The following is a 25,149-nucleotide window of genomic DNA, read 5'->3' on the forward strand; positions in this document are numbered from 1 at the left end:
GTTGAGGATGATGGTGGGAATGAGCACTGGGATGGAGCAGCCCCAGAAGCTGGAGGGTTCTCAGGCCATATTAAAAGGAGTATGATGTCCAGGTCACAGGAGATGAAAACTCTGTTTTCTCCTCTGGGCTGGTTAAGCCCCACTGGGGGTTCCATTAGGGGTCTGCCCTTTGACAGACTGTGAGGCTAGAAAATACATTCTAGGGGAATGACCTGAAGAAGAGGGAGGGGATGAAACTTGCTCATCTAACAGGCTGGTTGTCTGTGGAAGAGGAAATATACTTGCTCTGCCTGATTTCAAAGGGCAGGACAGACAGCAGGGCATGAGAATTTTGGAGAGACACAATTTCAGAGCAATACAAGGATGGATGGTGAAAACCATCCAGTGAGGAAAGAGATTCCTTGACAGGTAGTGAGTTCCCTGTCACTGGAGGTATTCATGTATACACTGGCAGTATTGTTTGGGAGGAAATTCAAGCATCAAAGTGAAAGGGTAGAGGCTGTTGTTCAGGGATTTGGACCAGCTGTCCTTCTAAGAATCCTTCAGTCTTGGCTCCTGTGAACAAACTACTCATGGTAGAAAGTCAGACAGTCTGAAGGCCAGTGATTCCCTAACCAGTTGTCCTTCTCTTGGCTCTAAGAGCCTAAGGGAGCTATTCAAATCTCAAGAGTGATAGGTTTCAAGGTGCCATTTCTGGGTGTCCCCAGTGTGTTATTGGCTCAGGGACACAGATGCCTCAGGGACAAGAGGACCAGGGGGTGTTCAGCTGATGTTGAAGAGGCCCAGAAATGAGTCTCGCCTTCACTGCTGCTGCCCAAGCCCCTCCCCTGGTGTAGAGCTCTCCTGGTCTCCAGGTCACCTACCTGTCCCCAGATGGTGCCTTCTGAGTTCTCCACCTGCTCCCACCGCAGGCGCTTGACGCTCATGTGGCTGGTCTCACTGCGGCGGTGGCCCAGACCCCGGGACAGCATGGGGGGTGCACAGGGGACAGGTGGGGGCAGGGGCGGTGGGGGTGGTGGCGGGACTGGGTGGCTGAGCTGGGCGAGAGGCTTGCCCAGCGTCTGAGTGGGGCCCCGGGGACCATCAGGGGTGCGGGAGCTGGGCTTGGGGTCGTGGAAGGGCAGGGGTGGCGGTGGGGGGGGGCTGAGCGGGGGTGGGGGGATGTGGTCAGAGATGGAGGAGTAGGTCAGGGAGCTGCCCTCCTCACTGCTGCTGATGCACTCGCTGGCGCTGCTCCTCTCATTGGTGACAAAGCTGCCCTGGTCGTCATGGAAGCTCATCTAATGGGGACACAGCAAGGGGTGGGAGAGCAAGGCTGGGCCCAGGGAGACTGGAGGACAGGGCAAGGAGTGGGATAGCCTGGGGCAGCGGATAGGATGGCCTGACAGTGTGTGGCGTAGCCTGGGACAAGGAACGGGGCACCCTCGGGTAAGGAGCGTTACAGTTTAAGCCCAGGGTGGGGTACCCTGGGACAGCCTAGGATGGACTGGGGCAGGCGGAGGGGAGCATGGGGCAAGTATCCAGGGCAACAGGCCTCTTGCAGGAGACTGGGGCCACTGTCCCTTACAGACCCCCAGATCACCCCGGCCCCTGTGCCCTCCACATCTGCCTGCACGCTCACCTCTTCATAGTCATTCTCAGGGCTCAGGAAGTCATCCACGATGGTGACCCTGGGGCCCAGCTGCTCACTCAGCGCATCCAGGAAGCGGTCAGTATCCCGGCTTCGTGCCGGACGGGAGAAGGTGAAGAGCTTCCTGCGGCTGGGTGGGCAGCCGGGGTCTGGGCTGGGGGGGCTGTCAGAGTGGGTGGGCCCGGAGCCTGGCTGTGGGGAGGGCGCCCTGCTGCTGTCCAGGCTGGCGTAGGGGTGGGACTCGGAGCTGCTGGGGGAGGCCAGGCCCTCTGAGCACAGTGGGTAGTAGCAGGGAGAGGGCAGGAGCCGCTCACCGGGCCATGAGTCGCTGGACAGGGTCCTGGGCCCTGGGGTGGGGGATGGAGCAAAAGGACCCCTCTTCAGTGGGTACTGGGGTTCCAGGTACAGGCTGGAGGTGAGGGGCCCAGGGCCAATTGGCTCTGTGTCCCTGGGCACCTTCCTTTCCCTCTCTGGACACAGTGCAGGAAGACCCTGTGTGACTCTGCCTCCCCAGGCTCTTCCCTGAGGATGATCAAAGGCCTGAGTGGGCAGAGGGAGCACTGCTTAGCCCAGGACCAGCGGACCCCAGCTCATCTTGGAAGGGATACCAGGGTCTCACCCAGGACCCACTGACCACAAGTTAAGGGTGTGGGGTTTCCAAACCCCAGACCAAGGGTCATGAGGCACCCCCACACCCAGCAGCCCCTTGGCTCACAGGAACATCACCCAGGGGTCCGGCCTTCCAAACTGCAGAGAAACCATTATGTGTGTCTGTGAGCAACCATCTTCCCAGCTGTGCCATTCATAGAGCAATGTATGCATGCACTTAATAGTTTACCCAACAGCTACCTGCTAACCTGGGGACTCCTATGGGGGCAGCCCTTTGCTCTTCTACATCCACAGCAGGGGTGAGGATCAGAGGGGACATGGAAGGAGCCAGGACAATCCTAACCTTGATGGCAGCTAGCCTCAGAGGCTGCTGGGGTTCCACACATTCAACCCTATGGCCATGGAGCAAAGAGGGCTGTCTAGGAGTATGTCTGGAGGTGGGGGCCACACCCAGACAGCCAGCCAGGAGGACAGAGGCCAGTGCTGCCCTCAGGAGCCAGGGCTGGAGAGCCCCTACCTGCTGTGCGGGCTGCGCTGGGCACTGGTGGGGAGGCACGGGATCTGGAGGTGGTCCCCATCTTCCCTTTGAAGCTGCTGCTCAGTCGGGACTCAAGCTCTGCGTAGACTGCTGACATCTTTGTGGGGAGGAGGTGGGGACGAGTCCAGCCTGCTCTTACCTCCCCCATGTGGCCCTAATATGGCCTCAGAGGCCAGGCCTACGTGGTCTGGGAGGCAAGGGTCTGCCCCAGCTCCATGGGCCACCCATTCCCAGCTCCCCACTGACCCCAAAAGCAGGGCAGAGAGAAGGTCTCACCATCTTGGGGTTGGGGGTCTCGGGGAGGGATGTGCCATCGCCCGCCTGGCGCTCGCCTGGTATCAGAGGAAGAGGCATCTCCGGACACTCACTGGGCCCTGTCGAGGAACAAGGAGGGCCAAGTCCACAGCAGGTGGGAGGGTTGTATAGTGACAGCCTCTGAGTTCTAGGACTCAGGCCCCAGCCCAGATCCAGTAGGGGCCACAGAAAAGGACCACCAAGCCCTCCAGACCAGGGTGGCAGGGGGGGCGGCTACTCAGCCCATTTCCGGGGACTTCTCATCTCGTCAAGCCCATTTTGCAGGTGGGAAAACTGAGCCCTGGTCGCACCCTCCCACCCACTCTAGCCTTTCGGTTCAGGGACTTACCACACCCGAGGCCGGCCTCCAGGCCCTGGGACCGGAGGCTGCGGCGGGACATGGAGGAGGCCCTCAGCGAGCTCCGCGGCTGGGGCTCCGGCACCGGCTCTGGCTCGGGCTCCAGCTCGGGCTCCAGGTCCAGGGCGGGCTCGGGCTCTGCTGTGAGACGCAAAGGGGAGATGGGCCCCTTGTCTTCTCAGCCAGACAAGGAGCCTCCAGGAGGGTGAGGGCAGCAGCCGTCTGCACTGATCTGTGAGCCCCCGCCCTGCTGGGCTCTAGGACCGCTGTCCAGGGGAATCCCTGGGGTGAGAAGCTGGGCGCCGGGCAGAGGATGGATATGGGGTGGGGTCAGCCTGAGGATGAAGGCCGGGCCTCTTCTCATGACAGGAGCCTAGGACCCATGCTTCCAAGGTCTTGACACCACAGGGGCGTGTGGGGTGAAGATTCTGGGTCTAGGGAGATGGGTAGTGGGACATCTGCTGCCCAGCCTGTACCCTGAGCCCAAACCCTCAGCCTTCCCCCAACAAACCGTGGGTCCCCAGGACTAGGGTTAGTGGGAGCACGGGGGCCAGCATGTAGGAGCTCTGCAGGCTGTGAAGAGCAGGTGCAGTGCCCGGGACAGGTGCCCAGGGTCTGGCCCACTTTCAAGGCCCCCATCCTACGTGGTGAAGCCCGTGGTTGTGGGCAAATGGGACACACACCCTGGAACAGGGGACAGCAGCGCGGAGCTGTGGCGGAACATGGCCCAGCAGGACCTTGGGTGAGTCTGCGCACAGCAGAGGGAAAGCAGCACCCTTGCCCCTTTCCTGTTTGCCCATTTCTGTCCCCCTCTAACCTCAGAAGAAGCTAATTTTAGGAATGAGATCACTAAGCAATTGAAACCAGCTCCTGACTTCTGCTCCCCTGAATGCACACCATGCCTTGCTTAACCTGTTGATTCTTTTCCTACATAAAAAGAAGGAAAAATGAAGTACTTAAAGAATGATTAGCTGTCTACCCACGACAGTCCCCTTAGTGATCCTGCAGGCAGAGCACGGGGACAAGGTAACTCTGAAGAGTGAGTCAGACGGTCTGCTCACAGTGGAGAATGATGCTGAGGCCAACCTCCTGCCTCCACGATTCACTGAAATTCTTCCCCCATTTTCCCCTTTAAAAACTATCATGACTGAACAGAACCTTTGGAGTTGGTCTCTGGACATAAGTGTACCATTTCCCCAGACTGCCGGCTTTTTCGATTGAAGAAACTTTCCCTTCTACAGACTCGAATTATTGGCTTTTGAGCTGCAAGCAGCCGAATGTGAGTTCAGTAACCAGAGCCCACCAGGTTCACTGTGAGCTCACCATCCAGGAGACAGTGACTACACAGACTTCTTAATCTGTGCCACACTTCCCGGGATGCCAAGCACAACCTCTGTGGTCACCCCCATTTTGTGGACGAGAAATCTGAGACCCCGGTGTGAGGCAGGCGGTCTACAGTCTAAGGGTCCTCTGCGCATGCTGCCTTAAGGGCCAGGCTGGGCAGGCGCACCTGTGGGCCCAGCCCGGGCTGTCGGGCTGTCGGCAGGTATTAGCAGGGCCATGGGCGCGTCTGCGTGTGGAAGGGGCCCAGCTCGGCTGTAACAGCTCACCGGTGAGAACAGGCGTCTGGCTCCTCACCCGCTGGGCGGGGCAGGGGGTGGGCCTGCTTACCGGTCATGGCCAAGAAGCAGGCGATTTTCTCCTGGCAGAGCTCCTGCTCCTCATAAGTCAACAGCTGGTAGATGAACTGCCAAAGGACCTGCTTGGCGGGCGTGTCCAGCACCGGGTAGACGTCGACGATGAGGGTGTCGATGTTCCTGGTGGGGGTGGGGGCACAGGAGCAAGGGGTTCATGGCTCAGGGGCCCGCCAGAGGGCACAGGGTGGGGGACCAGGGGCCCACTTCCAGGCCACAGAACTCCTCAGCCTCATGCCTTTCCCCTCCTCCCCAAGACAGAGAAGGAGGCAGGGAGGCAGGCTCTGCAGACAGGCTGCCCAGATTCAAATCCTAGCTCTGCTTCATACCAGCCAAGAGACCTTTCTCAACTTACTAATTTCTCTGTCTCAGTTTCCTCCTCTGCAAAATGGGAAATAAAAATAGCACCTACTGCACAGAGCCGCTGTGAAGATTAAAGCATACAGAGTGTGCTGGGAAAGGTGCCTCACTCTGTCAGGGGCTGGCCAACCGTGGCCCAAGGGCCGAAATCTGGCCAGCCACCTGCTTTAGTAAAGAAAGTTTTATTGGAACGTGACCATGCCTATCGGCTTATATCTTGTCTACGGCTATTTTCAAGGTACAACAGCAGAGCTGAAGGGTTTCAACTGTATGGCCTACAAAGCCTGAAATATTTGCTATTTGGCCCCTTATAACAAGCATTTGCTGAGGGAGGATGTAGCTGAGTGGTACCGTACGTTCTCAGCACGCACGAGGTCCTGGGTTCAATCCAAGTACCTCCATTAAAAAAAAATACATACATAAGCCTAATTACCTTCCCCACCCCCCAAAATAATTTGCTGATCCCTGCATTATACAGAAAAAATAAAACTGAACCTCACATAACACCACACATCAGGATGAACTCAAGTGTATAAAAGACCAAACTGTGGACGGTACAATTATAAAATTAAGAGATGATAAGGTAGGAGATATCTTTTGACCAAGGGGGAGGGAAGGACTTTTTAAGCAAAATTTCAAAAGCCAAAGCTATAAGGCCCCAAATGTATTGAATTTGATTATACAAAATCAAGAATACCTGTTCAAAGCAGTACAGCTTGGACCCGTTAATATTAGATATAACAAAAGTAATAACAGAGTAACAGACGGCAGAAGATGTTTATAATGTCTAAAATCAATGAGGAGTCTGTATCTAAGAGATGGAGGGAACTCTAGGAAATTCAAGTTTTGCTTTTTGGAACTGTCTGGGTTTTTTCCAAACCTATTTGATCTGTGGCTGGCTGAATCTGTGGATGCAGAGCCCACAGATACAGAGGGCTGACTACAGATGTTGTAACTTGGATGGACGTCAAAAACACACTGAATAGAAGAAGCCAGATGTGGAAGTCCATATAGTGTGTGATTCCATTCATATAAAATGCCCAGAACAGGGAACTCTACAGAAATAAAAGTAAATTAGTGCTGTTCAAGGTGAGGGGGGAGCAAGGTCCGGGGGTGACAGTGAAAGGATTTGGGCTTCTTTCTGAGGTGATGGAAATGTTCTAAAATGAAGTGTGACAATGGTTACACGTATTTGTGAATGTACTAAAAACCAGTGTGTTGCCACTCAATGGGGAATTGTATGGTGTGTGAAATATATTTTAACAAATTTCTTTTTGTTTAAACAAGAGAGAAAGTAGAAAGAGAGAGAGAAAGAGAGAGAGAGAGAGAGAAAGAAAGAAAGAAAGAAAGAAAGAAAGAAAGAAAGAAAGAAAGAAAGAAAGAAAGGGAAGGGAAGGGAAGGGAAGGGACAGGACATGTGGTTGGCTTTGCATGGACCATGACAACGACTCTCTGGGCTGAGGAGTGAGATAAAACACTCTTGTTGCTGCTGAGGTGCAAAAAGAAAGGCAAAACCCAACCCCAGCAGGGCCAGGCTGGTGGTGAGCGCCCCTGTGGGGTGTTGTGAGGGTCCCACCAACAACGCTGCAAGTGCCTCACTTCCCACAGGAGGCTGGGACGTGCCCAGGTCACATGGCTGGGAGGTTTCAGAGCCTGGTTTGTTGTAGGGCAGCCTGACTGCCCCATCCCGGGGCCCCTGTATCCACTGCTGCCTTCCTTGTGCCTCCCTCAGGAGAAGGGGGCTTAGGAAGCTCAGGCAGGGAGATTCGGATGCTGAGTCTGAGCAGGATTTAGGGTCCACCCAGGGCAGGTCCCCACCACCACTCTGGCCCGGCCACCTGTGCTGGAAGAAGCTCTCAAGGGCTCTGCAGACCCCATAGCGCTCCGGAGGCGTGAGCAGGTGCTCCAGCTGTTGGCTGAAAGTCCTCCCCTGCACCCGGATGCTGGACGGCAGGATCTCCGCCACCCACTGCAGGGAGGTGAGCGCCGAGGATGGGTTGGGGGAATCCATAGAGTCAGAGTCTGCAGGGACCACAGGAAGGAGGGGCAAAAATGACCCAGGTTCCCTAGGACAGGTGCGGTTTCCCTGGCAGCTGGGGCTAGGGGAACTTCTGGAGTGGGGGTGAGTGCCATGCATTGGAGGTACACCTGCTGCCAGCAGCTGAGGACGGGGATGGAGGAAGAGCCCTGGGCAGCGTCCCTGAGGCTGCCCCACTGAGTTTTACGGCACCACCTGGGGAGGGAATCTGCAGGTTTTGGGGAAAGCAGAGACTTCTGTAGACTCATAAATCCCACACACAGCAACCCCAACAGGGTCTCTGTGGGCCGAGGCAGCCAAGGGGCAGTGGGGGTCTCACCGCTGGCAAACGGGACGAGCCCCTCCTCCACCACCAGCGTGGGCATTGCACCACTGCCCTGCAGCATGGACACCACCTTGTCGTGGGAGCAGTTCCTGCCAAGCAGAGATGGCCCAGGAGGGCCTGACCAGGATGAGCCCTGCCCACGGCCACCCGCCAAACCATCCTCTCCTGTGGGTAGAGGCCACATGGCAAGTCCACAGCTGGGCCATGACCAGAAGCCAGGGCCCTGCCTCTCTTGCTTGTTAATGTCTTCTGCAGGAAAAGCTCCAGGCCCAGGGCCAGCTGGACACTGCTGGGTACAGAAGATGTCATGCTTATGTCACCAGGGCTCCCTCTTAAGAGCAAGACACACATGATCCTTTCAACTCTGTGCCCCCTGAGTGGAGCTGGGGTGTTTCCTGGTTGGAAGGAAGAACAGACACCCTAGAGAGGGTGGGAGGGTGGGTTTCGGACCTCCCATAGGAAGAGGGACAGACTCTGGGGACCAACTGGTCAGAAGCCTATGGCCTGGGTGTCCCAAGAATCAGGAGTCCTGGTGACTGTTTGTCACCAAGCTCTGTTGTTCCCTGTAGCCTCTGACCTCATGTCCAGTCCGTTGAGAAAGAGGATCCGGTCACCAGACTTGAGGGAAGCATTGTCAGCCGGGCTCCCTGGAAGCGAGAAGAGCGGGCTTGCTGCAGGGCGTGGCATGCCTGCTCCTCTTGGAACTGTGAGTAACACGCTATCTTTACTAACAGCAGTCACCCCCTGATGGTTCCTGTTGGACTCACCAGGCCTGAATTATAATAAAACTGACATTTTCAGCACACGAACAGCTAATTCTCACTCTTTGCTTTAATGGCCCCGGAGATCAGACCTCACACAGTGCCTAACACCTGGAGAAGTGGGGGCTGGGGAGTTGGCTCCCGTGGACATAGATTTTTTCCCTTCTGCCTCTTCTGTTAGTCGTAATTCTACATTTGATTTGGAAGCAAGTGGGGGGAAAGGATACATGCCTAAATGAAATATGTTTTCAGATTGTGAGCAGTTGGTTCTCTCTTGAGGCTGTAAGGATTGTCAGGAGTGGAAGCAGAATGATCAGAGAAAACTTCCTGGGAGAGGGGGGCTTGAGGGAAATCCACTTCCTGGAACCGAAAGTGGGGAAAGGGTGATGGTGACGAAGCCACCGTGGCCACCTGGAAGTTTGGACCAGGCTGGGGTGGGAGGCCCCGAGGGGTAGAAGCCGGGGATTGAAGATCACTGGATCAGGAGTCAGGAGACCTCAGGTTCTAGTCCTTGATTTGCCAGAGTCTCTCTAGGCCTCAGCTCCCCCATCCGTAAAAGCTTCCACTGAACTATCCTTTTTGTTTCTTATGACAAAGAAAGTGTTACCAGCCTGGAGGTTGGGTTGGATTTTAACATGGCCCCAGGCCAAGCATCTCTGGCTACACAAATGGGAGAGGCAGGGAGGTGGGGGTGATGGTGGCACAGTTGGAAGAGACAGATCCAAAGAGGAGAGATTAATCATATCTAGAGGAAGCTCCGCAGAGAGCAGAGGCATTTTCTCTACAACAGTGTGTCAATGACTTAGTGATGCACAGATTCAAGAAGGACTGGAATATGTCAGTCATCAGGACTGGGTCTCAGAATGATCTGATGGCTGGAACAGTGATACAAAGGCACTGAGGCAATTTCCTCAGTGAGAAGAGCCCTTCTCACAAATCTGTGCACTGAAGATGTGAGGTGCAGAAGGGTGGAAGAACTCAGCAGCAGCAGGGGCACTGATGGGTTTGTGCCACTAGGAGCGTCACGTCCAGGTGTTGGGAGGGGATGGGTGCAGGACTGAGCAGGTAACTCAGCCTGCGGGGTGGTTATAGGGAGGGAGACTTCAGTTCAGTGCCAGGAGATATTTTTGCCCCATGGAGACCTTCCACAATGGAATGGGCTGCCTCGGCAAGAAATGATTCTTCCCTCCCACTGGAGGGGTGGGAAAGTGGGATCTCTTCACTGAGAAGCCTCTGTCTTCTTCGAGATATCACCATTCTGGGAGCAAGAAGAGGCAGGCCAGGTGGGAGGAGGGGAGTCCAGATTTTGGGGGCTGGGGGCTGGACGGTGGGAAGAGGCTCTGAAGCCCTGCTGCCTCTCTGAGTCTGGTCTGCCCAGCAAGTTCCCAGTGCGCAGCCGGCACAGGGAATGTTGTCTTGGGAGCAGCCTGGGCATCAGCTCTGTCCTTGCTGCCCCAGGTCCCAGGCACTGCCCCTAGTCCTCCCTGTGGATATAGGAAGGTCACCATGGAGAGCTGAACTTGGAGGGGGTTTGCCCTGACTTGGGAAGATGGATGATTTGGATCTGCTGCTCTGGGACACTCAGAGGACACAGCTACTTGAGGTTGGCACCTGAACAGGGGAGGGGTTGCTGAGCACCGGCCTCACAGAGTTCTTTACCCCATCCTGAACAACCCACCCACCCCTCACCAGGCAGGACAGACTCGATCCAGACAGGCCCGTGGCCGCGCAGCGTGAAGCCGAAGCTCTTGTTGCCCTTGTAGACTCGGACGGTCCTGGGGAGAAAGAAGGTGAGGGGTGGAGGGCGGGCAGCGTGCCTTTCCCTGGGGAGAGAAGGCGGAGGGTGCAGGGGATGGCGATGTCCCGTGTCCTGCTCCCCTTAACCTCTCCTGGTCCCCAACCCCCAGGTGTCCTCGTTTCGCCCCCGCACCCCCTGCCCAGGAGTCCATCCCGAGCCAACCGACCGAGATGTCCGCAGCGCGTGCCCGCGCGTCCCGGGTACCTGCGCGCGCCCCCGGGGCCGGCGCGGCCGCCCAGCAGAGAGGCTGCCTTGCGCGGGGGCGGTTCGTCGGGGCGGCGCGGGGCGGCGCTGGCGCGCGTGGACACCAGGAGGCGCTCCGGCCGCTCCTCGCTACGGCTCCGGCGCAGCCGCTGCGCGCCCTGCGCCCGCCGGGCGCGGCACAGCTTGCCCAGGAGGCCCTGCGACACCACCTCGTCGAAGCGCGCCCGGTGCTTCTTGGGGATGAAGATCCTGCCAGGGAGGACCGCAGAGTCGGAGCACGCCCCGGGACAGCGCCCCTAACTCGGCAAACCTCCTCCCAGAGTCGCCTCTTCGTGAGCGCCACCCTTGGCCTCTCCTCTGCACCCAGGGGTGGCGGGGGAATCAGCAGTCTGCACCCCAATGCCCTCCCTCTGGGCCCGGACTTGCGCCCCAACGGGCCCGGGCCACACGAGGACCACAGTGCCCTGATCGCTCTACTTCGAGAAAGTCACGCTCCCACTGTCCCCATTACTCTGGCCTCAGGGACTTCAATGTCTCCAAAACCCGTTCATGGATTCCAGGACCCGTTCCTCCTCTTGCCTCTGTCTTCTCATCCCTGGCCTTTCCCGGACTCCCTCAACTCATGCCCTTGGACCACCCAGGCCAAGTCCCAGCCAGGGATCCCCACCATCCGCCTTCTCTGGGCCTGATTCCGGGCAACACTACTGGAGAAAAATGAAGCCACAATCCGCTGTGGGGGTCACACTTCCCCTAGACCCTCATCAGACTCTCAGGCTCCTAGCTTGCTCCTCCGGCCAGCCCTCTCTACATGTGCCTCCTCTGAATGCTCCAGGACCACCACGTCCAGTCCTGTTTCATAGGCTGCTGCCCAGGCTGCCAGCCCTGCCCAGTACACTATATCCGCTCTGGTAGCTGAACTGGGTTTGCCCTTCAACCTCCAACACTGGCCTTGCTCCAGGTGCTGGATTTCAAAGCTGAAGGTGCTGTGGTTCCTGCTCTTAAAGCACTCACCCTGGAAGTGATGAGAGGCAGGGGAGAGATCCCAAAGTCCCCTGTCAGGGTCCACATCCTGGAATGTTCCCTTGGTGCCTATAGGTCTCCTCTACAAGGCTGGAAGCTTCTTAGGGCTGGGCCTGTAGCTTGGCTATGAGCCACAGGAACTAGCCAGGGCTTGGCACATGGGAGGGGCTCAATGATTCAGTAAACAGGAGGTCCACCAGTGGCCCACCCACAACTCTTAGTAATGGCAGCTGTTAACATTCTGGTGGACTCCCTGGCCCATGGTAGGGGATTCTGAGGCTCAGAGAGGATCTGGAGCTTCCCCAGGTTACACAGGTGCCCCTTGGCACCACTGAGATGGAAGGCCAGCCTCAGCACGGTGGCAGGTCTCTCTCTGGGGCCCCTGAAGTTCTGGTTGCTAGCAAGGCCTCCCTGGCTGCATCCCAATACTCCTTGCCCTGTTCTTTGTACCAGAAGCCAGTGCCAAGGGCATGGTGGGGGGAGGGGGGAGCAGTGGTTTTGAAGCCAGCTGGAATACAACCCTTCTGATGTCACCCAGTGGCCCTGACTCAGTTCCCTAGACCTCTGTGGGTAGGTTTAATATGGCCAAGTGGGCAGACTAAGCTGCCAGGTGGGAGGGCAGGGATGTGGGTCCTTGGGGAGGAGGGTGCATCAGGGCTGGCCTCCCACCCCACAGTGAGCTTTGCTTCAGATCTGGATGTTCCAGGAAACCAGGAGGCTAGAATGATGGCCTGTTCGACTGCCAGGAGAGTCATCACCCGATACACTCGTCCTTACCCACCCCCAGCAATTCCTGAAAGTCTAGAGCCTCAGCCCCATTCCCCAGATGGTCACTCAAGGTCTCCAGAACCTGACATCTCCAGCTGCCCGGTCTGCACATTGCCCACATGCCTCACACCCAGGCAAAGCAGGGATCACAAGCTGGAAACTGTCTGTCTTACACTTTGGGCTCCAACTCCAGGCTCCAGAAGGTATCAGCCCAACACCTCCAGCCTCTAGGTCCAACCTGCCACCCTCTAGGAGCAATGAGAAAAGGCCTCCTCCTCCCTCTCCCGTGGGAACCAGGATGAGTCACCAACTGCACAGGTAGGAGAAGGTTGGGTGGCCTATTCCCTCCTCAGGGTCCTTGGGGCTGAGATGGAGGCCAAGGCTGCCTGGTGTGCCAGATGCCCTTCCAGGTTGGTGTGGGCCCTCCAGGCGGCTCAGTCTGGCCCTGGGTCTGCTCTGAAATGACTGACCCAGCATAACCAGGCGCAGTGGGGCCTCACGGACCACTGTGGCCGATCCATCAATCAATGCCCCCTTTTCCTGACAGCCTGGCCATGGCTACCCCAGGACTCTCAGGTCCCTGCTGTGCTTATAGGATTCTCTGAGCCCACAGGCTTCTTTCCCGGGCCACACAATGACCTTGCACTCAGAGTCAGTCCTTTTCTCTCTCGGGGGTCAAGTCTAAATCCAACTCCAGATTCCTACCAGGCGCTCCCATAGGGTTCTCTCTCTCCACCACATTCCCTGCCTCGTTCTCTATCCACTTCCCCCCATCAGTCCAGTCGTAGGAAGGAAAGAGGGCTTTTCAATCCAGCCCTTGGTCCCAGACCCGAATCCCGACCCCTAGGGCCGCAGTTGAGTTTTGGATGCCCAACGGGAGGAATTTGCCCCTTTATACCCTTCTGGTTTATGTCCACCCTCCCAAGCCCAAGCCCCCAGCCAGGCTCGGTAGGTGCCCACCCGGGGCAGTGAAGCCCCTCAGTGCCCCTGCCCCACCCCTTTTCAGGTCAGCCAGAGGCAGGTCCGTCGCACCAGGGTGCACGGTTCCCGGGGGCTCGGAGCGCGGTCGGGAAAAACTACCGAAAGTGCCGAGAGAAGCCCTGGTCCTTCCCCATCTGGAGCCGGCGACGGCGGCGCGGCCGGTGCGGATGGGCAGAGGATGGCGAAGCCCGCGAGCAGAGCAAGGGCGCCGCGATTCCACGCGCCTCTGCGGGGCGAGCGCGCTCGGCCCCTCCCGAGCAGGCTGGGCCTGCGGCCCAGAGCCCGCCCCTTCTCTGGTGGCCCCGCCCCGCCCCGCCCCTCCGGGGGACCCTTTAGCTTGCTCTCTGGAGCTGGGGCTGTTCCAGGCCGTCAGACTGCCTCCTCTTGGACCCCCTCCATCAGTCCCTCCCCATGCGCTTGGCCTCGCCTCCCACCTCTCGGGCCGCTGCACCCAGGTGCGTCTCTAAACCCGGCTGCAGCGAGACTGAACTCGGCAGCATAGAAGCTCCAGCTGCCTGGTGTAGAGCCTGGGAAGGCTTTCTGGAGGAGGTGGCCTGTGCACTGGGACTCAAGGATTCAGCAGATGTGGGCCAGAGAGAGGAAACCCTCTCTACCCACCCAGGGAGAAGCTCCAGTGGAGAAGGGGCTAGAGAGGGAGGCCTTGAATGCCATTATCAGCCACTCAGCTGGCACTCTGAGAACAGTGAGGAGCCACAGGAGGGTCTAAGGATTTAAGAGGACGGGGAGGGACCCCAAAGGTTTTGGTGCACCAGTGGAGGGTTGAGGCTGGGAGGGGAACAGGGAAGGATGTTGGGATGGGACAAGTGGCCAGATTCTAAAACACAGGCAGTAGAGTTAATGAGACCTGGTGAGTGAGGAGGGGACAGCCAGGCTGGGACAGGTCCCAGGTGAGGGGGGTGGTGGGGAATAAAGGGCCTCCCTGAGATGAGTATGTCCTACCCAGAGAGGAGAGGGGAGGACCACCTAGAGGAGGATGGAGATATAACAGGAAAGGCGGTCTGGACTCTTCCTCTGACTCTGGACCTGCCAATCCCTGGAAATCAGAGCAAGAGCAGACCCCAGGGACCCCACTGCATTGTCATTTCTCGCGGATCCAAGTCCTGGCTTCAGGTCGGAAAGGGTGAGAATCTGAGTTCTGAGGACCAAAGGACAGATGCCAGGGAGCCAGAACAGGGCATCAGTAAGGACATCCACATGAGGCTCTCTCCCACCAGCAGGCGGCCGCCACCCAGACAGGCTGGAATGGCAGAGGCAGGAAACCCCTGGGACTTTGCCTCCATCTTAGTCTTTAGCAGAAAGATCTTACAGGGTCCTGCCTGTGGGTTCCTGCAGCCTGTCACAGGGAGGCCCCTGCACACCTGACAGTCAGTCTCTGTGCCTGTCCAGGCCATGCCAACCAAAACACTCCAGCCCCCCATGCCTGGCCCCAGCAAGTCCACCACCCTGGCATGGCCTCTCAGGGCTGCATTTCTCCCCTGTAGCAGCAGGAAGCCAGAGCAAGTCCTCATTCCGTGTCCTCCCCAGGCCTGGACTCAGCCTGGCCGGGGAGAGAAATGTCTGAAAAACCCTCACAGTGAGCACAGCTCCCTGACATCCACAAGGCCACAGCCATCCCATCACAGTAGAGCATTTCTGGTTGTTTCATAGCAGCTGCGATGGCCCAGCATCCAGAACCAGGCCTGACCGAAGCCCGTGTGGACTGTGGGCACTGGAGACGTGAGCACACAGTAGACACTCCCGCTTGAATCCAGACCCAGCCAGCAGTGCACATGCTGCCTTGGGGCCAGGCTCCCCCCTCCACCACCCCAGCACAGTGAAGGCACCAAGGGGCCAACAGCTGGTGCATCTGGCCAGATGACCCAAAGCAGCATGGGGTGGGCCAGGCTGGCCTTTGCTGAAATGTTTGCCCCAGCAAGAGGGTACCAAAGGCAGATCATGTTAGGCCAGTGTTTCTCAGTCAGGGGTGACTTCGCCCTCTAGAGGACGTTTGGCACTGTCTGGAGACAGTTTTGGTTGTCACAAAACGACAAATGGGAAGGCGGTGTGCTACTGGCATCTGAATCGAGGCCAAGGATGCTGTTAAACATCCTACAATGTAGAGGACAGCCCCCAACAATGGAGAATCATCAGGCCCCAAACGTCAATAGTGCCGTGGTTGAGAAACCTCTCTAGGGAGAAAGAGACCTTCCCTAGGGAAAAACAATGCTAACTGAGCACATGCTAGCAGCCCAGCACTTCCTCCCACAGAGTGTCACAGAATTCTCCCAATAACTTTGAATGATGTTGTCTCTGACACCTGTCATTAAAGCACAAGAGGGTGAAGGAGGTGCTCACACCCTATCCCCAGATTCTCAACTAATCTCTTTTCTGCTTGCAGTTGGTGGAGTTCCTTTATACACGTTCCAACCAAGAACCCTGCTGTGGACACCTAGAAATGACTAACCCCATTTTTATTAATAAACTGTAGAGGTTGGTTAACCTGCTCAAGGTTGCCCAGCCAGTGAGTGAAGCTAGGTTTTCCAGGATTCAGAATTCCAGCTCCCTCCATCACCTCATTTGCTTCCCTCTCCAGTCCCTCCCCCTTTCTGTATATTTCCTGAAACACTAGCAGTGAGCAAAACTGACTTTGCTTTCCTGTTCCCCCCCAACCACGTCACATTTTCCAAACTGCCTGGCCTGTCCTAATTAGAAAGTCATTTTATCTCTTCATCAAATTGGGATCCCTTTGGGGACAGGCCCAAATTAGGCTGTGAGCCACAGGATTAACTGCGGTTATAAGGAAAGATGAGACCCTGTACTTGCATCATTGCCCCTGACCCAAATCTCACCTTCACGGCCATGCTGAGAGGATGAGGCCACGCTGCCCAAGATGATGATGGACACGTCCTATATGTGTGCTTCCTATACGGCAGCCACTAGCCATATGTGGCCACTGAGCACTGGAAATGTGGCTGGTGAGACTGTGAAGCTGAATACTAAATTGCATTTTATATTCATTACATTTAATTTTAAATAGCGACGTGTGGCTAGTGGCTGCTGAGCTGTGTGGCCCAGCTTCATGGTCGCACTACTCCTTCTCTTTTCTCCCCAAGCCTTCTGCTTTGGCCACAGAGGGCACCTCTCAGAGGCCAAATTGTGATTTGTGAACCACAAGGAAGGGTGGTTCACAGCTAGCCACTTTTGGGTACCTGGGGCTGGGGGCTGTATGGTATCACCCTCACCTTGACACTCTGGGGTCCACCTCTGTGGCTAGCTGCCTGGCCCTGATGAAGTATCTTCCTACCTCCACAGGACACACTGCCAAACCCCACTGGTCACTGCCTGAGCCACAGCACTGGAACCTGCTGCCTCCTCTGAGGAGCCTGCCCCGATTGCCCAGTGTTGAGTTTGCCCTCAGCTGCCCCTCAGCTGGTGCTTAGCCCTCAGAATCACAGAACACTGTGTCTGAGGTTCCTCCATGCCTTCTCTGAGCTCTCTCTGGAAGATGCTGCATGGGGATCACCACTGCATCCCTGAAACTCTGTACTTGGGCCACTGGAGCTTGGGGGTGGGGGTGGGGACGTGGGGGATGGGTGGCTGAAGCCACGCTGCCAGGGCACCCCTCTCCCTGCAGAGCCCAGCTGGGCACCGCCCCCTCCTCTAGCAGCCTCCCCAATTTTCCTGTCGCACTTGACACGCGCTGACAACAGAGGCTGCTGTTCATCCTCCCAGTAGCGCCCTGGCGATGCTGCGGGGACTGGGCATCCCCGGGTGTCCAGGGCTCCCGCTTCCCGGGCTCTCAGTCAAGCACACCCAAGGAGGGAGTGCCTCCTCCACCTTGGCTCTTCCTGACCCGCTGCTGGTCACTTGGGGACGAGCTGCAGACAGGAAAGGCAGGCATGGGGGCTGTCCCGGGAGGCAGGCTGGCCCGGCAGAGGCGGCAGGGATGGAAGCCCGGGCAGCGCAGAAGGGGGATGAGGGGGACTGAGAGGGCCTCCAGCTGAGTCTGGCTGCTAGCAGCCTTGAGACACGCGGGCCAAATTCCCAGGGGGCAGCCTGGCCGCCCGACCCGTGGCCCAGCTCTGGTCGGGAGGGGTGGGGTTGGGGGCTGCCCATCCATCACCTCCCCAGGGAGCCTTCGGCGCCAGCATCATCTCCACTGCAAATTCGGCGCTAGAAATAACTTTTTTCTCTCTCTCCAGATTCTCCCAGCAAGGGGTAGGCCCCTAACTCACCCCAGGCAGCTCATGGTGGCCTCTTTCGGTGGCCTTTGGTGCTCCGCTGCAGAGCTGAGATGCCGTGCCCGGTGCTGCGCCCGGTCTTGGGGCGTGGGGGTGGCCAGCCCAGTCCCTGACATTGGCCAGGCCCAGAGGGAGGGGCAGGCTGCAGGGTGAATGGCAGCGAGGGGAGGGGGTGGGCTGAGCCCAGGAAGGGGGAGGGGCTGGGTGGGGGAGCAATCGGGGGCCCTGGTGGCAGGAGGTGGAGAACCAGCCTGGCAGGATCCTGGCAGGGAACACATCCCCCCCCCCAGGGGGGCCTGATCCAAGCTGTGTAGTACAGGGCATGGCTCTGGCAAGACATGGGTGGGGGTGGGAGGGTTTTCGAGATTCCCAGGCCACTCCAGGTGTGGACGTATCAGATTTTTTTTTTCCCTTGAAGGATAAATCTAGAGGGTCCAGAACTGAGCAGAAAGTGACAGCTGGTTCATGTTCTTGTGGCTGCTACTCATTTGCTGTGTGACTTTGGACCAGTCCCTTAACCTCTCTGAGCCTCAGTCTCCCTCTGTGAAATGGGGATAATAATAGTGCTGGTGGGAGTCAGCGAGAGAGTGTTCCCCTAGGGCCCTGATGAGGTTCTTGGCACACAGCTGGCATTGTCTATCAAAGTGCAAAGAGAACACACTGTTTGTAGGACAGGGGGACCGACACAGCACAGCCTCAGGCTTCCTCGCCTTCACGTTGTCATTACTCCCTCTCAGGGAAGAGCTAGGAGTATCTTGGTGTCACGTTGGAGATTTCTGTGATCCAGTTTTGGGACAGAGCTCAGCAGACTGTGACTTCAGGTTGGGAGGTGGGTCCTCTCTGCAGCCTATCCCAGCCCAGCGGTCAGCAGGCCTTCCCTTCTCACTCCAAGTCCAAGTGATGCCCTGGCATCCAGTAGAGCCAACAGCTGCCCCTCCTGGGGTCAGCCTTCAGGGCCACTGGCCCACCTTTGCTCTGGGGCTGAAGAGGTGTTGGGGTCTAGTGAGGAGTGGGCCACACAGCAGCAGCAGCATCTGCGTTGGTGGTGGGAGAGGGGACACCCCTGATCAGACACACCCTGCCTGCCCATCCCGCCCCCAAATGAGTTACCTGAGATTCTCCAGGAGTGGCCCACGGGCCTCAAGGGGCAGCACCAGGGTGAGCGCCCACACCAGGTTGTCCACCCGCTGCTCGGCTGCAAACTGCTTCAGTGCAGCGCACACTTGATCCTTGGCTGATGGCTGGTCCCGCAAGACTTCGTCCACCTGCAGGGGAGGGTCTGATGAATGGCCACAAGGGTCCCGGGGCAGGACACCAGGGAATCGCTCACTTCTACAGAACAGCTGATGTGGGAGTGCCACCTGGGTCCTGTTATGAGCTCCTCACCCAGATCATGTTATTTCAAACTTACAGCAGCCCTACCAGGTGGGCGTGGCCAGTATCTTCACTTTATGTTTAAGGACACGGAGGCTTCTGGAAGTGAGGTGATTTGCCAAAGGCCATCGGGTCAGGATTCAAACCCGGAGACAGCCTTTCTACTGAATATTGTAAGGATCAGAGGAATCAATACAAGAGCTTAAACATGCACCAGGCACTCAGTAATTGCTAGTTGCTATTATTATAATACAATACTCCCTTCCACCACACTGTTCCCCGAGAGATCCCACAGAGAGCATTCTGGCTCCACAAAAAAGCCCGAATTCTGGCTTCCTCAGTGCTCCTTCTGGACTTTTGTTTTCTTCTCCTTTGTGTACAAACCAGCTACTGAAAGCACATCTACTCATAGGAGGCTGTGCAACCGCTGGACACAAGTAGCCTGGTAAGAGTGTCCAAAGCCTTCAAATGTACCCAGTGTTTTACCAATGATCTTGCATCTGGGAACGTATTCTTGACAAGACAAGTGCACAACGCTATACGGGTGGAGAGGTTCACCTCTGTGTGGTTTATAATACTGAGATGTTGGAGGCATTATGGGCTAAATACTTGGAGCACATCTATTAAGGGGATATTTGTATTTCCTTGGCTGTCCAGCCAAGAAGGGAGGAAACCGCACACCAGGTGGGAGGCAAGACCCTGGTCCTCATGTTGCAGCCTCAGGCAATCGGAGGCCCTTTCCTAGGGCACTGGCTCCTGGAGGAATGATGTAGAGATGTGGGGACACGAAGCTTGTCAGGGCAGTGGCAGAGCCCTGTAGCGCACCCCTGAGCAGACTCATCCTGAAGGATGTTTAGGACAGCTGTGCCCCAGGTTACCCATCCTTTCTCGGTCCTACGCCTAGATCTCCAGTGTTGATTCTGTGAACTGTTCCTCCCATAAATTCCTTTTGTGTCTAAGTTAGTGGAGTCAACTTCTGTTGTTTTATAGCCAGGTTCACTCCATACTCTGCAATATTAGATACCACTGATGCTAGGGTGAGCATTTTTTTTTTTTTGTACTTTAAATTTTAACATCTCTGAGATCAGGTCATGTCTTACGGCTAGTTGTCATTCCTGTGCGTGTGTGAATTTGGTCATAGGTGTTCATGTTGTTACTTCCACTGAGTTATGTGCTTCACTGGTACTAAATAAGTCCAAGTAAGTCTAAAAGTCCTCTTTCACTAACTACAAATTAAGTGATGAGAAGATAAAGAAGTACATGTCCTGGATGAGTTGCAGGGATTTTTCTTTCTTAGCGGTAAATAAAACAGTGCATCTTGTGATTGATTGTGTTTCAGATTTGATGCAATATGGTACTATTTGGCCAGAGAGATTGATGCCGTAGGTCCTTATTTAAAAACCATGATAGCTCAGTAGTAGAGTGTGTGCTTAGCATGAACAAGGTCTGGGTTCAATCCCTAGTACCTCCATTAAAAATTATAATAATAAATACAACCCAATCAAAGAATGGGCAGAAGATCTAAATAGACGTCTCCCCAAAGGAGACATCCAGATGGCCAACAAGCACATGAAAAGATGCTCGATATGGCTAATTGTTAGAGAAATGTACATCAAAACTACAATGAGGTATCACCTCACACTAGTCAGAATGGCCATCATTAAAAAGTCCACAAACAATAAATGCTGGAGAGAGAAAGAAACCCTCCTACACTGTTGGTGGGAATGTAAATTGGTGCAGCCACCATGAAGGACAATATGGAGGTTCCTTAAAAAACTAAAAATAAACTTACCATTCGATTTAGCAATCCCACTCCTGAGCATCTATCCAGAGAAAAATATAATTCGAAAAGACCTATGCAGCCCAATGTTCAGAGCAGCACTATTTACAATAGCCAAGACATGGAAACAGCCTAAATGTCCATCAACAGATGACTGGATAAAGAAATTGTGGTATATTTATACAATGGAATACTACTCAGCCATAAAAAAGAATAAAATAATACCATTTGCAGCAACATAGATGGACATGGAGATCATCATTCTAAGTGAAGTAAGTGAAAGAGAAAGAAAAATACCATGTAATATCACTCATATGTGGAATCTAAAGAAAAAAAGAGACACAAATGAACTTATTTACAAAACAGAAACAGACTCCCAGACATACAAAACAAACTTATGGTTACCAGGGGGAAAAGGGGGTGGATTTGGCTACCTGCACATTGTCTCATTCCCCATGGGCATGTCCACGCAGGAGAGCAGGCTCCCCATGGGTCCTGCTTGCAGCTGTTTCCCCAGCCCTTCCCATCAGAGAGCAATCATCAATAACTCCACATGCATGGATTTCAGTGTCTCTATTGCCTCCTTCCCTTCAGTTCACACCTCTCCCAACCTATGAACAAGTGAAGTCCTCCCCTGACCCTATAATCCTATCATCCTCTTCTTTTTTCTGCCTACACTTGCTATTTGCATACAGCTGGCCTTACCCACTGCAATCCCTCCCCACCACCCCACTTGCCACAAGCACTCCACGACACTGCTCTGGCTAAGGGCCCCAGATGGTGATTCCTAGAACTTGATCTTTAGCCCAGAACTTGCTCCTGAACTTCAGAACTGTATATCCAACTGCTTCCTACATGGTAACACAAGAGATTAAGGAAGGCTTTCCAGAAATAGTGACACTATAGAGATGATTAGCTGGGGCTTCGAGGGCATCCAGCCAGAGGCCACTTTCTGGGCACGCCTGAGTCCTAGTCACGCACATCATAAGTCTGCGTTACGGTCTCTCTCACCAGACATGATGGCCTGAGACCCAGATCTGAGGTCCCACTCCTGTCCAGCCCTAAGCACAGCGCATGGTGCACAGTAGGGGCTCAGTGAATGGAGTGGATGGTTATGGAATTGAATCGAAAGTTGCAAGTGGCTGGCGGTTCTCAAGCTACATTTCCTGCAATTTTCCTGCAATTTTCCCTCCAACCTCGCTTTCCCTCTCAGTGCAGTACCAGGCACCCCTTCTCGAGAACCCACCAGACAGAAGAAGGTGAGTGGTTTTGAAATCAAAGTCAGTCACAGCCTCAATTCAAAGGAGAACATGGCTAGCCGGAAAGACGTTTTATGTAAGGAAGAGGAATAAATAGTTCCTCCCTCCCGGGGCCACTGCCACAGTGTGGTTTTGGTGTCAGCTATTACCCAGATGCTCTCAACCTACATCTAAGCGTGAGGCACCATCACGGGGCACCGATGGATTTTCTATTAAATATCAGATTCTTCAAGAAGGAAAAACTGGGGCAGGGAGAGTGCTGGAGAGAATCCGGGAGCTGATTGTTGAAAACCAATGGGGGGGCCCCAAAGACGCCCTTGATCTTCCTGAGACAGCCTGTTTTGGGGATTTGTCAAGGTGCTTCGTGAGCTCTAACCAGAATCCACCGCTCCCCACTCCCTCTTGCAAGAAACTGCACCACAGCTGACCTGGGCAGCTGGTCTGATTCCTCCCTCGGCGGTCACCACCCTGGCCGTGCTTCCTGGCCAAGTCTGTGTGTCCACCCTGCCCTTCTGGGGGCCCTGACCAGTCCCCTTCTGACTCTCCAGGGACTGGATGGAGGCTGGGACAGACCTTTGGTTCTATGGCAGGTCACCTGGGATCACAGCAGACTTTACTAGTTGCTGTGGTCTGAATGTTTGTGTTTCCCCCCAAATTCATGTGTTGAAAACCTAATGTCCAAGGTGATGGTATTAGGAGGTCGGGCCTTTGGGAGGTGATTAGTCATGTGGGTGGAGGGCCCATGCGTGGAATTAGTGCCCTTATAAAAGAGCCCCAGAGAGCTTCCTCACCCCTTTCACCATGTGAAGACAAAACCGGCAGTCTGCAACTAAAGGGGGCCCACATTCAACCGTGCTGGCACCCTGTTCTCAGATGTCCAGCCTCCAGAGCTGTGAGAAACATATAAATCCCTGTTGTTTATAAACTACCCAATCTGTGGTAGTTTGTTACAGCAGCTGGAATAGATTAAGGCAGATTAGTGATCACCAATATTTCTAGGTCTCCCCTCCTTCCTGGACTCACAGAGGACTACATTTCCCAGCACCCTTTGGGAGCAGCAGTGTGACTAGTTCTGGCCAATAAGCATCGACTGAAGGTGCAGTGATTCACTTCCTCCCTGAAGTCCTTGAGTTGAGGCACAAATCTTCTGCTTCTATGGGGAATCTTGGAACTTCACGTTGAGGTGGAGCAGTCTGGAATGCTGGCACCTCATGTAGAGGTCAGCCACCTTGGAGAGTCACCTGGACTCTTAGAGGTCCAGGGTACGGGTGAAAAATGAACTGTGGTGGGTGCAAAGGCACTGAGATGTTTGATGTTATAACAACAGAGCCTATTCTGGGGATGGGAAGAAAGTCACACCTTTTGAGGAGCTGGAACTTTGAAGGCCAGAGCTGAGTCCTGTGTGTATGTGTGAGAGGGAACTTGGTTACAGAGGCTGACCTGCTTGGGGGCCTGGGCTGAGAGGCTCCAGTGGGGTCCTTCGCAGACAAGAGGTCATGCCAGGGTGCCTGGTGGAGGTGAGGCTCCTGAGGGGGGGGTCAGTTTAGAAGAAGTGAAGACTGGACCAAGTTTAGGTGCTGGAGGAGGCCAGGTGGGTGGGGATCTGATACCTGGACAGAGAACTGGGAGCCATTCCTACAATAGCCAAACTCCAGCAGAGCTTCCAGGTCCCCGACGTCCCCCAAACCCTATGACCAAGCCGTGCCAAAGGGAAGACTGAGCAGTTCCACCCCTATGGAGGACAAGGAAGGGTGTCTGAATTTAAGCATCCAACTACCAAGCAGATACTGAATTTCTAGTACATTGAGCTTGGCATCTAACAGGCCTGAGCCCTCGGCAGGGAGCGGGGAATATCTGGGCTCCAGACGATTTCCTGGCTCCCTTATTCTGTTGGAGTCTCAGCCAAATGAGGGCCTTCAGACCAGATCTGAAGGCCCTGGAGGAGGTGTACGAGGGTGGATGGCTTGAGGTAGTTGCTGCACTGAGACCTGGCCAGTGGCCTGAGGGAAAGATGACCATACCAGGCAGCCTCATCCTCCATAAGTGTGTCCCATCCAGGCTTCCTGGGTTTGCCTGGATTTGTCCAGTAATGGACTACGCATCTGCAAATTAGGGATTTCTTGGGATTCTGGCCCAAGGCCAATTCCAACCTCAGTCTTCCCTTCCCAGCCTCAGGCCCCCACCTCTCCTGGTGGCCACTCCTTATTTCCTGCAGGTGACTCGGGCCTTGGGCTCCTCCTGTGGCTGGAGGCCTCGGCCATTCCAGGCTCCTAACTCTCAGTCCTCAGGGAAGCAGTAACTTTCCACCTGAGACCCCTCAGAGCCTGTTTGTGTCAAAGTCTGACAGGAAACACCTTTGGAGGTTTGGGGGACCCAAACCAGGGCTTCCTGTGGCCAACCTGCCAGCCAGACTGCTGTGCAAGTCAGGGCCACATCTCGGTTTTGTGGGGGCTTGAAATAGGTGTGGCTCTGTTAAAAAAGAACATTATGTACAATGGTCTTAATGTTTGTGTTCCCCCCCAAATTTATATATTGAAATCCTAACCCCCAAAGATGGGGCCTCTGGGAGATGCTTAGGTGATAAGGGTAGATCGCTCATGAATGGGATTAGTGCTCTTATAAAAGAGAGATCCCCCAGCCCCTTCCACTCCATGAGGTCATGACAAGAAGGCAGCTGTCTGTGACCCAGGAAGCGGGTCCTCACCAGACACTGAATCTGCTGGCACTGTGCTCTTGCACTTCCCAGCCTCCAGAGCTGTAAGAAAAAAAATCCCTGCTGTTCATAAGCCGCTCGGTCTCTGATAGAACCTTATAGCAGCTGCAGCAGAGCAAGACCCTATGTTACTAATACAGGCAATGAAAGAATGGTCCACTGCTACCCACACCGTGGGTGAAAGTCACAGCTGTAAAGATGAGTGAAGAAGCCCAGCATCAGAGAGTACGTGCTTTGTAATTCCATTTACATGAAGTTCACAAACAGACAAAAGTCACCTGCAACGATGGAGGTCAGAACAGTGGCTACATCCTGATGGGGCAGATAGACACAGAAAGGGGCACGCGGGAACCTTCCAGGGTGAAGGAATTAGTCCGGGTTCTGCATTCTACTATTATCTATGT

The 25,149-nt window shown here is 55.3% G+C and overlaps 1 protein-coding gene across 1 annotated transcript in view; it reads right to left on the reverse strand.

Annotated features, from left to right (window-relative positions):
- Positions 1-25,149, reverse strand: part of GRID2IP (Grid2 interacting protein) — a 34,834-nt gene that overhangs the window by 8,910 nt on the left and 775 nt on the right. Inside the window, exons 2-13 of the mRNA XM_064478714.1 lie at positions 18,730-18,884; positions 10,610-10,858; positions 10,297-10,382; positions 8,424-8,493; positions 7,841-7,935; positions 7,322-7,505; positions 5,101-5,246; positions 3,421-3,567; positions 3,054-3,151; positions 2,757-2,874; positions 1,622-1,977; positions 864-1,280 (exon numbers count right to left, since the gene is read on the reverse strand). Of these exons, the coding sequence (XP_064334784.1) occupies positions 864-1,280; positions 1,622-1,977; positions 2,757-2,874; positions 3,054-3,151; positions 3,421-3,567; positions 5,101-5,246; positions 7,322-7,505; positions 7,841-7,935; positions 8,424-8,493; positions 10,297-10,382; positions 10,610-10,858; positions 18,730-18,884 (2,121 nt within the window). The remainder of the gene's footprint in view (positions 1-863; positions 1,281-1,621; positions 1,978-2,756; positions 2,875-3,053; positions 3,152-3,420; positions 3,568-5,100; positions 5,247-7,321; positions 7,506-7,840; positions 7,936-8,423; positions 8,494-10,296; positions 10,383-10,609; positions 10,859-18,729; positions 18,885-25,149) is intronic.

The sequence above is a fragment of the Camelus dromedarius genome, chromosome 24 (assembly GCF_036321535.1).
Source record: "Camelus dromedarius isolate mCamDro1 chromosome 24, mCamDro1.pat, whole genome shotgun sequence".
Classification (NCBI taxonomy): Eukaryota; Metazoa; Chordata; class Mammalia; order Artiodactyla; family Camelidae; genus Camelus; species Camelus dromedarius.